Source organism: Jaculus jaculus, chromosome 6, assembly GCF_020740685.1.
Source record: "Jaculus jaculus isolate mJacJac1 chromosome 6, mJacJac1.mat.Y.cur, whole genome shotgun sequence".
Lineage (NCBI taxonomy): Eukaryota > Metazoa > Chordata > Mammalia > Rodentia > Dipodidae > Jaculus > Jaculus jaculus.
The window spans coordinates 44626943-44643025 of NC_059107.1; the positions used below are offsets into that span (position 1 = coordinate 44626943).

General features: G+C 40.7%; 2 protein-coding genes across 13 annotated transcripts in view; one reads left to right on the forward strand and one right to left on the reverse strand.

The window, feature by feature from the left end:
- The window catches only part of Immt (inner membrane mitochondrial protein), a 51131-nt gene extending 40107 nt beyond the window's left edge, over positions 1-11024 (forward strand). For 7 of the 11 annotated variants that reach the window (XM_012949220.2, XM_045152287.1, XM_012949221.2 and 4 more), the window contains 5 exons: positions 967-981; positions 3447-3670; positions 7149-7280; positions 8714-8843; positions 10085-11024. In XM_012949220.2, the coding sequence (XP_012804674.1) occupies positions 967-981; positions 3447-3670; positions 7149-7280; positions 8714-8843; positions 10085-10698 (1115 nt within the window). In that variant the 3' untranslated portion in view covers positions 10699-11024. The remainder of the gene's footprint in view (positions 1-966; positions 982-3446; positions 3671-7148; positions 7281-8713; positions 8844-10084) is intronic. The other 4 variants (XM_045152286.1, XM_004660519.3, XM_045152284.1 and 1 more) reach the window with 1 other exon arrangement.
- A 4031-nt stretch (positions 11025-15055) lies between these two features.
- Positions 15056-16083, reverse strand: part of Ptcd3 (pentatricopeptide repeat domain 3) — a 39595-nt gene continuing 38567 nt past the window's right edge. For both annotated transcript variants that reach the window (XM_045153253.1, XM_004660567.3), the window contains exon 24: positions 15056-16036. In XM_045153253.1, coding sequence (XP_045009188.1) covers positions 15955-16036 — 82 coding nt within the window. In that variant the 3' untranslated portion in view covers positions 15056-15954. The remainder of the gene's footprint in view (positions 16037-16083) is intronic.

The window sequence follows — 16083 nt, forward strand, 5'->3', positions numbered from 1 at the left end:
GTGTTTTTGTTTTATTTTGTTAATTGTTTTCATTTGTAAGCAGAGAGAGGGAGGAAAGGAGGTAGGGAGGGACAGAGCCACTGCAAATAAATTCCAGATGTATGCAGTATTTTGTGCTTATGGCCTTATATGAGTATTGGGGAATTGAACTCAGGTCCTTAGCCTTTGCAGGCAAGTGCCTTAACCACTGAGCCATCTCTCCTGCCCTGTATGTTTTTTCCCTTGCCAAGATATGTGCTCACTCTTGCTCAGTCAGACCTGTATTTCACTGTGTAGTCTCAGGGTGGCCTCTTTATTTTGGCTTTTTGAAACAGGCCCTCAAGCCTAGGCTGGCCTCAAACTCAGGGAAATTCTGTTACTTCAGTCTCCTGAGTACTGGCATTGAAGGCATGTACCACTACATTCAGCTATGGTTTAGAATCTTGTTAAATTTTAGGAAATAACCTTAAAAAAAAAAAAAACCCAAGAAACTTTATTCTCTCTCTAGAGAAGAGACACAGAGAATAGCATACCACAGTCTCTGGCCACTACATATGAACTCCAGTTGCATGTGCTACTCTGTGCATCAGGCTTTACGTGGGTACTAGGGAATCAAACCCAGATGGTTAGGCTTTGAAGGAAAGCTCCTTAACCATCTCTCTAGCCCAAAATAAACTTCTTTTTGTTTGGTTTGTTTTTTGAGGTAGGGTTTCACTCTAGTCTAGGCCAACCTGGAATTCACTATGTAATCTCAGGGTAGCCTCGAACTCATGATGATCCTCCTACCTCTGCCTTTCGAGTGCTGGGATTAAAGGCGTGGGCCACCACACCAGGCCAAAATAAACTTGTTTATTTGCTTTTCAATGTTAAAAATTCTTTTCTTGGTAAATTTCTTGTTCCTTCTTTTTTCTTTTCAGATGCTTCTATTTAACAATCTAACAAATTAGCACATTCTTTTTTTCAAACTATTCTTCTCTTTCTTTTTAGGTATTTCTGACTTAGGTGAGTGAGCACATGTATTTGTTTTGCCTCTTTCTCCTGTGCCTATGATTTGTATGCTAAGCTGTCTAATAGCAAGCAGAATTGTGTATGTAATAATTCTGAATTGGATATTTTTGGCATCTATATGCTCAGGGCAAATGTGATATGTGACTGGAAACCTGTAGATGTCAGAGGTGTTTATGTGTATACATACAGTCATGTGTTGTATGTGTGCATGTAATAGGTTTTTTTTTTAATTTCACTTGTTATTTTAGAGAAATTAAAACATTAAAAAGTAGGAGGGGAAACTACAGTAAGCTCATGGACCCACTACTCAACTTAGCAGTTATCAACCCATGGTCAGTTTTGTCTCCTCTATATATAACTTCATATCTAAACAGACCCTGAATATTCTTTTATTTATTCTGTAAATACCTTTAGTATGTTTTTTTTAATGTGATTACTATACCATTATTATACATAAAACTCAATAATCAAATACTGTGGTCAGATATTCCTAATTGGGTTAGAATTTAATTTATTTTTATTTATTTATTTATTTATTTGAGAGAAACAGAGTGAGAAAGAGGCAGAGAGACAGGAGAATGGTTGCGCCAGGGCCTCCAACCACTGCAAGCGAACTCCAGACACGTGCGCCCCCTTGTGAGTCTGGCTAACATGGCTTCTGGGGAATTGAGCCTTGAACCGGGGTCCTTAGGCTTCACAGGCAAGCACTTAACCACTAAGCCATCTCTCCAGCCCTTTGCTGTTTTCATTTTAAAGAAAGAGGGAGGGAGGGAGGGTGAGAAGGGGTGCACCAAGTCCTCTAGCCACTGTAAATGAACTCCAGATGCCACCTTATACATCTGGCATCTGGATAATTGAATATGGGTCCTTAGGCAAGCACCTTAGCCTCCAAGCCATCTTTCCAGCTCTTTTGTGTGTGTGTGTGTTTTTTAAAGATTTTATTTATGTATTACACATAGGGAGGTATGGGGGGGAGAGAGAGAGAGAGTGTGTGTGTGTGTGTATGCGCATGCACGCGTGCCTTCCAGGGCCTCTAGCCACTGCAAATGAACTCCAGATACATGCTCAACCATGTGCATATGGCTTACGTGAGACATAGATAATCAAACCTGGGTCCTTAGGCTGCACAGGCATGAGCCTTAACCGCCAAGCCATCTCTCCAGCTCCTTTTGTGTGGTTTTGTTTGTTTGTTTTGAGGCACTCTGCCCAGGCTGACGTGGAATTCATTCTGTAGCACCAGGCTGGCTGTGAACACGTAATGATCCTCCTGCCTCAGCCTTCTGAGTGCTGCTGGGATTAAAAGTGTGTGCCACCATACCTCACTCATAGATTTTTTTTGTTTTGTTTTGCTTTGTTTTGTTTTTCGAGGTAGGGTCTCACTCTGGTCCAGGCTGACCTGGAATTAACTCTGTAGTCTCAGGGTGGCCTTGAACTCATGGCGATCCTCCTACCTCTGCCTCCCGAGTGCTGGGATTAAAGGCGTGCGCCACCACACCCGGCTTCATAGAATTTCAACAGTTGTTTTATTCAAGTTAATATCCAAACAAGTTCTACATATGGACTTTGTTTAGTGAGTCTTTTGATGCTTGCTTTCTTTTTTGCTTCTTGACCTATTTATTGAACTGAAACATTTGCCATATAAAATTACCACTGTTATGTATTTTGTGTTGGCCCATAGTATGTATTTTTTGTTGGAGCCATTTTTAAACTGTGATATATATTTCAACACTTGAAGAGTGTGAAATAAATGTTTTACACTCCCCCTTCCCTCTCCTCTCCCAAAAAAGAAAGTGGCTGGAGATAAGGTTTAGTAGTTAAAGGCACTGGGCTTGCAAAGCCAGCTGACCTGTGTTCAATTCTCCACCATGCATGTAAAGCCAGATCGTTATTCATTTGTAGCAGGAAGATAACCTGGTATATCCATGCTCGTGCGTGTACACACACACACACACACACACAAATTTTTTAAATAAATCTTTTAAAAAATAAAAAAGGAAAAAAATCTACTTCTTGAGTGTAAACTTAAATGAGTGTCTTTGGGTAAAAATGTTTTCTAAATATTTGACATGATCCTGATGGACTTTGGTTATAGATTACTATCCTAGGTAGTATATATTTAAGAAAGGAATTTGAGTTTTAGCAGAAACTTGTTCAGGATAATTACAGTTATGCATAAAAGGAATCATAAAAGTGATTGTATCTACTGACTTTTAGAGGCAAAATTACAATAAATTAGCTAACTTGTAGGAGTAATTTAGGTCCCTGGAAAGGAACAGTCTATTGTCCCACCTATATATTTGCCTTGACTTGACAAAACCTTAGTTACTGGCCCCTAACTTTAATTTCTGATTTAACTGGAGAACTTAAATTTCATGAAAACTGCCTGTTGCTTTTCTTTAATAACTGTAGTGGTGTATATTTTCAGTGATGTTACTAACAGTTTGATGTGGTCTGTTTAGCTGACAAGCTCTCTGCTGATGATCTGAACTCTCTGATTGCACATGCACATCGTCGCATTGATCAACTGAACAGAGAGCTAGCACAACAGAAAGCCACAGAGAAGCAGCACATCGCATTAGCTTTGGAAAAACAGAAGCTGGAAGAACAGCGGGCATTTGACTCTGCAGTGGCAAAAGCATTAGAACACCACAGAGGTGAAATACAGGCTGAACAGGACAGAAAGGTAGAGGAAAGGAAAATCATCGCCTGACATTTAAAGTCCATGTAGCTTACCTCTGGAGATCATTGTGGCAGTCACTGATTGTGATATGTGAGGCAACTTCAGAGGGAATTTTAGGGTGTCCTTGTTCTCTGTTTCAGAGCTTGTGAGAAAGGGTTGTCCATGTAGAAGTGTAAGAGAGTAATCAGTGGTGCATACTTGGGATCCTCTAGCTGGAGCCTCTGCCCTCTAAAGTAGTGCTGAATGAACCTGTTTAATTCAGAAAATATTCTTTTCCTGAGGTATCATTAGGTGTTGGGTAGTTAAAAGGGGATGAAGTCCCTTGATTTGCCATTTTGTGGTGAGCATCATTTACTGAATATGGTGTCTAAAGACTTGCTGAGGAACATAACCACTTGTCCGCTTTCAGAGCTCTTTCTAGGCCATCAGACCACAAATTCTCCTGGTCTGACTCCCACTTTGCTGGCTACTCCTTGACCTCCTCTCTCTCTCCCCCTCTCTCCTTTCTTCCTCTCTCTTTCTCTCGTACTGGTATATCTTGACATTTGTTCTGCAACCTTTTCTTTACCTGAACTGTCTCCAAGCACTCCTTTCTAATCCTTTGGCTTTGGAATGAAAAAAAAAATGTAAATATATAGTATAATATAATTTTTGGTTTTTTGAAAACCAATGCCCAGGCTGACCTGGAATTCAGTATGTAGTGTCAGGGTGGCCTTGAACTCATGGCAATCCTCCTAACTGTCTCCCTAGTGCTGGGATTAAAGGCATGTGCCACCACACCCTGCCTTGGCTTTGGTTTTTTTTTTTTTTGTTTGTTTTTTGAGAGCGACAGAAAGAGGCAGAGAGAGAGAGTGGGTGCATCAGTGCCTCCAGCCACAGCAAATGAACTCCAGAAACATGTGCCACCTTGTGTATCTAAGGCTTATGTGGGTACTGAGGAATCGAGCCTCATACCGAGATCCATAGGTTTCACAGGCAAGCACTTAAACGCTAAGCCATCTCTCCAGCCCATTGCCTTTGGATTTTAAATGCATTCTGTATTTGATGAATTATCAAGCTTTCATCTCTGCTTTGACTTCAGGTTCCTAACACCTACTTCTTATCTCTAGCTAGGTTTTCCATAGTCAAAAGTTCAATATGTTCAAAGAAGATTTCTTGACTCATTCCCTCCTACTTAGCTTGTTTTTCTAAATCACGATATACTTAGTTTTTCAAGCCAGAGCCATGTCTGGTTATTCCTGACTACTTTTTATGTTTTTATAATTTTTTAAAATAATTGATTTGGCGGGGGTGGGGGGAGAATGAGCACACCAGAACCTCTAGCCACTGCAGTTGAACTCCAGAGGCATGTGCCATTTTGTGTATCTGGTACATGGGTCCTGGAGAATTGAACCTCAGTTATTAGGCTTTTCAATAAAACAAACACCTTAACCATTTAACTATCCATTTCTCCAGCCCTGATTATTTCTTATTAATTCTCACATCCAGTCCACTCACGGATCCCACCAGTTCTTCCTCCATAGTAAATCCAAGCTGCTTTTCTTTCTCTGTTACCACCACTTTATTCCAAGTTAACGCCTTAACGAACTTTCATTTTCATACCTATCTTCTATGGGCAGATATTTTTGTTTTTCCTTTTGAGACAGGGCCTTGCTGTGCAACCAGGAGAGTCTCCAACTATGTGCTCCCTTTCCCCTTCCTTTCCTTTCTTTTCTCTTTCCCACTCCCATTCATTTGTATTCCTTTTCCTTTTTTTTTTTTTTTTTTTTTTAATTGAGTTTTGCTGTGTGCCCAAGGCTGGCTTGAAATTAAGGTTGTACTCCTGATTTATCCTCCTGAATGCTTGGTTTACAAGCACGAGCTACCATGTTGGTTCAAAATTCCAAAATCTTTTTTTTTTTTTTTGTTTTTCAAGGTAGGGTATTCTTTTTGCCTGGGCTGACCTGGAATTCACTATATAGTCTCAGGCTGGCCTCAAACTCAGGCGATCCTCCTACCTATACCTCCAGAGTGCTGGAATTAAAGGCATGTACTACTACAACCATCTTAAAATTCTAAATTCTTGGGCTGGAGAGATGGCTTAGCGGTTAAGCGCTCGCCTATGAAGCCTATGGACCCCGGTTCGAGGCTCGGTTCCCCAGGTCCCACGTTAGCCAGATGCACAAGGGGGCGCATGCGTCTGGAGTTCGTTTGCAGAGGCTGGAAGCCCTGGCGCGCCCATTCTCTCTATCTCCCTCTATCTGTCTCTCTGTGTCTGTTACTCTCAAATAAATAAATAAAAAATGAACAAAGAAAAAAATTTAAAGTTGTGCACCACCATGCCCAGCAAAAATATTTAAAAAAAAAAAATTCTAAATTCTTAACCAGTACAAAGGCTCTTAATCTCATAATTGTCCTTTGATAGCCAGTATTCCTTTATTCCCCTTGATATTTTTCTTTGGCTTGATTACAGTTTTTATCCTGGGACCTTTGTACTTTCTGGCTTCTCTCTTTAAACAAACCTTAGTTCTATACTTAGATATCACTTTTTCAGCAAGCCCTTCCTACCCCTGTAATTGAAAGCAGATCCTCTGGATTAGTTTCTGCCTCATTGCAGTTCAGCAGATGTTCTTGTGCTCACAGTTGTTTTTGGCAATAAGCGTGACAATCTCTGGTGTCTGAGCACTGCTGTATCAAAGCAGGTAGTAAGTCTTGTCAGGCATAGAATTCACACTTCATAACTATTTACACACTAATTGAGTAAGGTCACTGATTTATTATGCTGCTTTTGAGAAAAGATTGACCTCTGCATTCAAGGTAATCACTATAGTACATTATATACATGTATTTTGACCACATTCACCCCCACATATTGTACTGTATTCAAAAGTGAGGAAGGCTTACAGAGAATTAGGAGAATGGCTCACTGTTAGGCAAAGTATGATGGGGCTTTTCATATTGTTCTTTTGATTTAACACATTCACTCTAAATACTTGTTAAAGTTAGCCATTGCAGTTTTGTTTAAAAGAATTTGTATTCAATACCTGCCAGATATTTACTGATTTTCTCAGTGATTTTGCAGAGTAGGTATTACTGCTGAGAAAATGGATACTTGAAAATTTTCTCAAGGTCACATAGATGGTTACTAAGTTTGAGTACATAGATGATTTTTCCTCTATGTTATAGAATTAGCTACTTCCCAGTGGACTGAAGTTGAGGTAATGGTGGCATTTATTTTATATATGCATAAGGTTTGAAACCAGAGAGACCCATATTTGAAACAGGAATTTTGCCATAGCTATGTGACATTGTTTATGTTGCTTCCCAGTATTCAGTTTTCCAATTTATATACAAAATAGAATAAGGAATATATGCACATATCTTGAAAATTTCAGGAGCTTAGGGGGTGAAAGTTCTGTTACCATTACCTTACTATCTCCCTTATCTTAAAAGTACATATGGGCATACTCAGAAGTGATTGTTACTGCACTTGGTTTGATAGGTAGAGGAAGTCAGAGATGCCATGGAGAATGAAATGAGGACCCAGCTTCGTCGACAGGCTGCAGCCCACACGGATCATTTACGAGATGTGCTTAAGGTGCAGGAACAGGAACTGAAGTATGAATTTGAGCAGGTGGGAGTACTTACAAAGTGTCCACTTCCCCTCAGCCCTCCCCCACTGATATTCCTGACAAACCTTTCTCCTTCCCTTCTAGTGTACTCTGAAGATAACAAAGAATAAGGAAAGACTTCCATGTTACTTAGCATTGGTGGAATGGGGTTTTTGCAAATCTTTAGAGCCACTTCTCTCTTTTCACATTTTTTTTATTATTGACAAGTTCCATGATTATAGACAATAAACCATGATGCCCCCCTCCACACTTTCCCCTTCACAGCTACGTTCTCCATCGTATCCCCTCCCCCCTCAATCAATCTCTCATTTTGATGTCATCATCTTTTCCTCCTATTATAATGGTCTTGTATAGGTAGAACCAGGTGCTGCACAGTCATATCCAGGCCGTTTTGTGTCTGGAAGAGTGCATTGTAAGGAGTCCTAATCTTCCTTTGGCTCTTACGTTCTTTCTGCCCCCTTTTTCACAATGGACCCTGAGACTTGGAAGGTATGATAGAGATATTTCAGTGCTGAGCACTCTTCTGTCACTTCTCAGCACTGTGGTGCCATATGAGTCATCCCAGAGGTCACGACCATCTGAAAAGAGAAGCTTCTATAACTGAAAGTGAGAGTAGCATTAATATATGGGTATGAACATTAAGAGAACTGTTTATTGAGCAGTTTGGTGAGCATAATATATGTATTTAGCCAGACCCCAGCAGGCGTTACACCCCTAGGACTCAGGACTTCCCATCATAGGCTTGCAGTATCAGGCATGTATTCCCTTCAGTGGAGCAGGTCTCCAGTCCAGTTAGAGAGCAATTAGTTTCCCCCATAATAGAAATGCCACTATTGCCCCATTGGCACATTTGACCTGGCTGGCTCAACTTGAGGCTTGCAGTATCCACTGTTGTTTATCTCCACTGATGACTTCTGTCTCTCCCATTGATTTGCATGCAGCATAGCTTTTTCCAGATTTCTGTCAGCTGGTCTACAAAGAGGAGGCTTTCAGCTCCAGCTTGATTTCTCAGTGACCTTGCAGCCCAAGCATATGGAGTCTTCAGCACTAGGGACTTATCTATTTCTTGGTGGGAAAGCAAGAGCCTCGGCAGTGTAGAGCCATTTCTTCTTAAATAGCAGTTTGCCTGTGTTTATGAGCAGATAATGTTTGTGTTGTGATGCAACTTATATTTTAAAGATGGCAATTTAAAGACTGGCTCTAAAAGCCTTCTCTTTGGCTCCATTTCCTCTAATATAAAGGATCTATTAAGAGTATATGTAGAGAGTGAAAAAATGCGAGTCAGAGAATTTTGAAGCAGTTTCTCTGCTGCTGTTTTAAGGTTTTAAAGGCCCTCTTTGCTGGAAATAGTAATTTCTGGAAGACAAGTATCCAGTTGAGTGGTATGCATGAAGATAACACTATTTTTCTATACAGTATTTGTGTTTTATTTCAGGAACTGTCTGAGAAACTCTCTGAACAAGAATTAGAGTTTCGTCGTCTCAGTCAAGAGCAAGTTGACAACTTTACTCTAGACATAAATACTGCCTATTCCAGATTGAGAGGAATTGAGCAGGCTGTTCAGAGTAAGCATCATTTGTTATCTCTGCCCCTTCTATGGATAATTTCTGGTTAAAAGAACAAGAGACACTGGGACTGGGGAGATGGCTCAGGAATTAAAAGCACTTGCCTGTCTGTTTAAGCTTGCTGGCCTGAATTATACTCTCTAGCACCCACATAAAGCTGGTGCATATATATTTGATTCCAGTCTGCCTATGGCAGTGGGAAACAGAGCCAGGAGAACCTGAAACTTGGGGGCCAGCTAGGTTGGTGCACAGGAAGCAAAACTGCAAAAACAGACAATAAATATAACAAGGAACACTATCTGAAACAGGTTAGAGAGAGGACAGATACCCTGAGGTTGTCCTCAGACCACCATGTGTGTGTCATAGAATAGAAGGGGCATGTGTTAATGTCAGATCATGCAGATGGAAATGTCACTCTACTAAACTTTTACTCATTTCTTGGAATGTTCATCGCAGATTTACAAGTTTGAACATAGAAGGTTGTGAGGGATAATTAGAAAATGAAGATGGTACAAAAATATCTAAATAACATGTATGACATGAGTTCCCCTGGTGGGGCGGCTCAAGGCCAGTATGTCATCGCACTTCCCTCTATGATCACTGTAGGGTTATCTGGAGGTGGTGGTTTGCTGTGGGAACAGTAGTTATGAGCCCTTTATGTGCCACATTGAAAGTAGTATATCCTAACAGTGACATAACAGTGACATGAGTAATATGGGTTTCTTTGAAATTTTACAGAAAAAAAAATTGAGGTAGAGTTTCACTCTAGTCCAAGTTGACCTAGAATTCACTATGTAGTCTCAAGGTGGCCTTGAACTCATGGCAATCTTCCTACCTCTGCCTCCCAAGTGCTAGGATTAAAGGCATCCACCACCACGCCTGGCATACAGAATTTTTTTGTTCATATAGCAAAGCAAACATAATTTTCAGGACAGTTGAAGATCTAGTCGGATAAGTTGATTTGTTTCATTTTTTTGTGGCAAATTTTTGGTGGCTTAATAGTTTTAGCCTACTTTGAGACTCAGTTGTACTATGCTATGTATCCACTCGGGTTTTTCCACAGCCGGAGTACGCTCATCAAATTGTGTAGGGCCAGTAAGGAAGGAATATGTAAAGGTATAGTGAGGTTGTGGGGGAGGCTTGTTCTGGCCTCGCACACTTGCTTATTGGACTTCTGTCTATTCTGTGATAGATATAGTCAAGTGGAGAGAAAAGCATTTTCCTTTGCTTTAATTTTGTAGGTCATGCAGTTGCTGAAGAAGAAGCCAGAAAAGCCCACCAACTGTGGCTGTCAGTGGAGGCACTGAAGTACAGTATGAAGACCTCATCTGCAGATGCACCTACTGTTCCCCTGGGGAGTGCAGTGGAGGCCATCCGAGTCAACTGCTCTGATAATGAATTCGCCCAAGCTTTAACGGCAGCTATTCCTCCAGAGTCCTTAACCCGAGGGGTGTACAGTGAAGAGACCCTAAGAGCCCGATTCTATGCTGTCCAAAAACTAGCTCGGAGGGTAGCAATGATTGATGAAACCAGAAATAGTCTGTACCAATACTTCCTTTCCTATTTGCAGTCCTTACTTCTATTCCCGCCTCAGCAACTGAAGCCACCATCAGAGCTGTATCCTGAGGACCTAAACACATTTAAATTACTGTCCTATGCCTCCTATTGCATTGAGCACGGTGACCTGGAGCTGGCAGCGAAGTTTGTCAATCAGCTGAAAGGGGAGTCCAGAAGAGTGGCACAGGACTGGCTGAAAGAAGCCCGAATGACCCTAGAAACCAAACAGATAGTGGAGATTCTGACAGCATACGCCAGCGCCGTAGGAATAGGAACCACTCAAGTGCAGCAAGAGTAAGGTCTAGGAAGAGTTGTATAATGTCATTTTTCATATCAAAGGAAATCAGCATTGATATATTAAGGGTTTGCAACAAGGGTCTCAGAATTGTCTAGAAGTGAGCAGGTTACAAGCCCTGTGTTCAGTGTTAACACCTGTTGCATTTGTCTTTACCCTTGCTATCATGTCAATGAACTCCACGACTACTCTTTGCAACTAGTGTAACATTTCCTGTTTTTCAGGTTTTACTGATCAGGCTTGTGAGCCAATCAAAATAATGTTTGTGATCTCTACTGTTGATTCTGCCCTTGGAGCAAACTAAATAAAGCAACATGATAAAAACTAAATACTTTATCCCTTTTCAGAAAGTGCCATTTCCAGTTTGTTGTTTGAACAGAAAGTTTCCTTGAGAAGAAACATCAGGATTAGGAATTGTGGCCACACCAGGTGTGAACTGGGCTTGTTGCCAATCCAAAGCCAGCTTTGAAGGTTTGGGTTGACTGCAGTTGATAAAGATCTAGAAAAGATGTACATGCCAAAATACCACTGTGTTGACAGTTGGGGATAGACCATTTGATTGACTGAGAGGCACCAAGAATCAGTTATGTGTCCTAAGCTTTCTTGATTGCCACGCACTGGAAAAAGTTCTGTGATTGGAACCCAGACAACCCTGTTAAATCTACCCAGAGTAGTTCAATTATTGCCCACCACTCATTCCCACTTGAGTCATTTACTTGTACCTTGGCTGTGGATCTTCCGTAGAGTGGAGGTAATGTGCAGAGCATCTGAAGAAGGGTTCAGTGTGTGAGTATTTCATCTGGACTGTTCTAAGAGCTAGTGAATTCTGTTTATCTTCCCAAACATTGGTGACATGGCATATAAAATAGATTTAATTCCCAGAAGACCACCATCTCTACAAAAAATACTGCCAGTTTTTCCCCCCCCAAATTATAATGTGTTGTAGTTGTAATGGTTAGATTAAGGAAGCACTTTCAACTGAGGAGAAAAGTGTGAAGGGGTGCTGTTTTATATTCTGTAGGTTTATACCTGCAGCCCTTGAATTACAAAAGATTCAGGTCTCTATACTACTGACCTTGTCCTTTAATTTTGAGGTATATTGGTCCGTCTTTGGCCTGGGTTGGTGTATTTCTTCTCATACTCTCTCCTGAAAAGATTAGTTCAAGCCAGCTCTCTGATTGCACTGCTGTCTTTGAAAAGTAGAGGCACTGTGGACACATATTATTAGGGGCTGTGAAATTTTTATCCAGATAATGGGGTATTCTACACTGCCGTTTGGAATAGGCTAAAATTGCTAAATATATAGGTTTACAAACCTAAATATGAACTCATTTGCCATGTCAAAAGTGTAATTTGAGCCAGGCATGGTGGTGCATACATTTAATCCCAGCATTTTAGGAGGCAGAGGTGGGAGGATTGCTGAGAGTTCGAGGCCACCCTGAGACTACATAGTGAATTCCAAGTCAGCTTGGACTAGAGTGAAACTCTACCTCCCCCCCCCAAAAAAAAAGTATAATTTATTTTATAGGGAAATATTAGATTGAAAGAAAATCCAGTGTCTCTTGGAACTCTGAAAAATATCCGTTGAATGTCTGTCATTTGCAGTTGGCATGGTGAGTTCATGTTTGTAATTCCAGTACTCAGGAGGCCGAGGAAGCAAGTCAGGCCAACCTGAAGCAGGTAGTGCTGGATGGGTTTTGAATCTTTTTGAGATTCCTCCTCCAGAATATTGAAAAACATTAGCCAGGCCTTGATTGTCTGAATGCCTAGTTTCCTCATATGTCCTTAGTAACTGCCAGTGGAGAGCCTTGACCTGTGTTCTCAGCCTACAAGGAAGTAGAATCCAGTTAGGACAAGGGTGCTCCACTCCAGCATTCCCTTTCAAGTGCAGGTGCCGTCAGAATACTTCCACACTGGACTTGAAGTCATACTCAGACAAATCATTTGGTCTCATCTGCTTCAAATTTGACCACCTTACTGCTCATTGTGACTATGAGTTCAACCTTTTTAAAACTCATGCTCCCTGATTTAACATGAAACACTCAACTTTGCATCAACGTTTCCTAGCATTCAAAAATCAGTAGTTAACAAGTATAATTTTAAGCAGCCTTTTTGAAAGGCACACTATTTGTATTAACTAATCCTCTGCTCTCTTAACAGGTTCTGGATAAAAGCAATCTCCAACTCCCAAATGCATTGTACCACCTAGTTTTAAAGCAAGTTGCTTGAACTCAGTGCAGAACAGATCATTTGCTTTAACACAAAAGGAAAATAAAATGACTTAAATGTCAGATACCTCATCTTTATCAGGTCCAGTTGTCACCATTATCACAAACTGCCGGTCTACGCTTCTTTCATTTTGGTAAGAGGCAGGGAGAATGCAGATTACAGCCAGCATAGCTCTTACCATATGACATATTTTTGCAGTTTGGTTTAATGGCTTTTGTAAGTAAGGTCTATGAAGCAGCCAGTAAAGGGCTCTTTTTTACGTAAATCTATTCCACTAATAAGCAAAGTTTAGATTTTTTTCCCTGGGAACAAATTATACCTTTACTCATGGCCATTTTAGTTGCTGCACTCTGAAAATTTTTCTTGGGCTTTGTTGCCAGCAGTACCTTGAAAAAGCAGAATCCTTCCTTGGAAAAGTCCATGCTGGGGCAGTCTTACCTAGGTAACACTTCTTTTTTTTTTTTAATCATATTTTTATTGACTTATTTGAAGAGAGTGAATATGGATGTACCAGGGCCTCTTGTTGCTGCGAATGCATTCCAGACAATGTGCTATTTTGTGTATCTGGCTTTATATGGCCATGGGGGATCAAACCCAGTCTGACAGGCTTTGCAAACAGGTACCTCTAACCACTGAGGAATCTCCCCAGCTCTAGATAGCACTGTTTAATAGGCTAGGTCAAGCTAGAGGCTTGTTCACTGCCTAGACCTCAGATACATCCTAACACGTGCTTTATACCTACCACTGACATCAATCAGTACACCCTTTTCTCTGGTAAAGTTGTATGTCTCCTTTAAAGTCATTCTGGTTTCAGTTCCTGCAGTTTTAAGGAAAGGCTACTCTTTATGGAATAAAAGCACATGAATGACAAAATCATATTTATTGTAAACATAATGCTTGATACAGTGTTAATACAACAGCTAAAGCTATAAGGTTCTAAGATTAATGGAACCTTTGCAAAGAATGTGGCATTAAGTCACTAAAATTCATTTGGCACTTACTAGATTCTAAGTGCCAGGTCTGTTTGATTATAGAGCCACTGGGGTCTTTCAACACTGTTGAGCTTTTAAAAAACATATATATATTTTTAAATTTATTAGAAAGAGAATGGGTGTGCCAGGGCCTCTAGCCACTGCAAATAAACTCCAGATGCATGCACTATCATGTGTATCTGGCTTACGTGCAATTTGGAGACTCGAACCTGGATCCTTTGGTTTTGCAGGCAAGTGCCTTAATCACTAAGCCATCCTTCCAGCCCACTTTTTCTTTCTGATTTATTTATTTATTTACTAGAGACAGAGAGAGTTAGAATGGGCACACCAGGGCCTCTAGCCACTGCAAATGAACTCCAGATGCATGCACCACCATGTTCATCTGGCTTATGTGGGTCTTGAGTCCTTTGGCTTTGCCAGTAAGTACCATAAGTATCTACAGGCCAACAAATTATATTATTATCATATAATTATTATATATATAACGTAAATTATATATATGTATGTATATGTAATAATTTTGGTTTTTCAAGATAGGGTGTCCTCAAACTCTCAGTGATCCTACCTCTGCCTCCTGAGTGCTGTGATTAAAGGTGTGTGCCACCATGCCCAGCTACAAATGAATATATATATATATATATATATATATATATATATATATATATATATATATATATATATATTTTAAAAAGCTCTTTTTTTTGGATTTTTTTTTAAATTTTTATTTATTTGAGAGCGACAGACACAGAGAGAAAGACAGACAGAGGGGGAGAGAGAGAATGGGCGGGCCAGGGCTTCCAGCCTCTGCAAACAAACTCCAGACGCGTGCGCCCCCTTATGCATCTGGCTAACGTGGGACCTGGGGAAGCGAGCCTCGAACCGGGGTCCTTAGGCTTCACAGGCAAGCGCTTAACCACTAAGCCATCTCTCCAGCCCCAAATGAATAAAAGATACTGGATATTGGCGATGGAATGGTGGTTAAAGATGCTTGTTACAAAGCCTGCCAGCCTGGGTTCTTTTCCCTAGCCACCCACGTAAAGCCAGATACATATTTCATTTGTAGCAGCAAGAGAGCCTAACAAGAATGGGTACGTGTACACTTGTAAATACACAATGTCAATATAACAGAGACATACACATTTACATTATTTGAATGTCTTTATTTGCATTAGTCTTCATTTTACCACTTGTATAGCAAAAATTGCCAATAGCTGTTTAATCAATCCTGACACAATTATTCACATCTAAATATTCCCCAAATTGATCCAACAGTTAACTATATGTGTATGTAATACGCATGTATACATGTGCATGTTTAGACCACAGGTTGACACCAACTGTTTTCAGTCACTTTCCACCTTAGGTTTTGAAACAGTCTTACAATGAACCTAGAGCCCGCTGATTCAGCTACGCTAGCCAGCAAGACACAGGAATCACCCTTTTCTGACTTATAGGCAGTGACCACCACACCCAGCTTTTATATGGGTGCTGAACTTGGGCCTTCATGCTTAAGCAGCTCTTTCTCCACTGAGCCATTTCTCCAGCCCATGAAAACCTCCTTTAGACTCCTGAGGCTAAGCATCAGCTTACTAAGGAACAGTAAGGCTAACAAAGGCCAGAGAGCACAAAGTACTATGATGCGCGGCAGTGGGAAAAGCCTGCCTACACTGCGGGGGAGTGGTGTGTGTGTATGTGTGTGTAGGACTTGTTCTCCAAGAGTCACGGACTTCACAATGTACCTGTTCATGAAGAAATGAAAATAGCAGTGCGTAAATGGTAGACCTTGAGTGATGCCTTAATAGATGGTAGTAAGTTGGGGCTTGAGTTAAGGTTAGCATTGTTATCAACTATTGCACAGCAACAAATTAACCAAAGTCTGCATTTTTTGTGATGCTGGGGATGGACTCCATAGGCTTGCACATGCTAGGCCACATCACTGAGCTACACACGTAACATAAGCAGAGTTTCATCTTCTTGATTCCTTCTGATCAGTTAAATATCCCATATTAAATATCTATGACAGGGCTGCATCTCACTTTCATTTGTCTTCACTGCTGTCACTGTCACTGCTGCTTTCACCATCACTGTTAGTCAATGCAGTTAGGTTGCTCAGGGCCACCCTGTAAGGAAAAGACACTGGATATTATTACACTGCAGCCCACTGAAG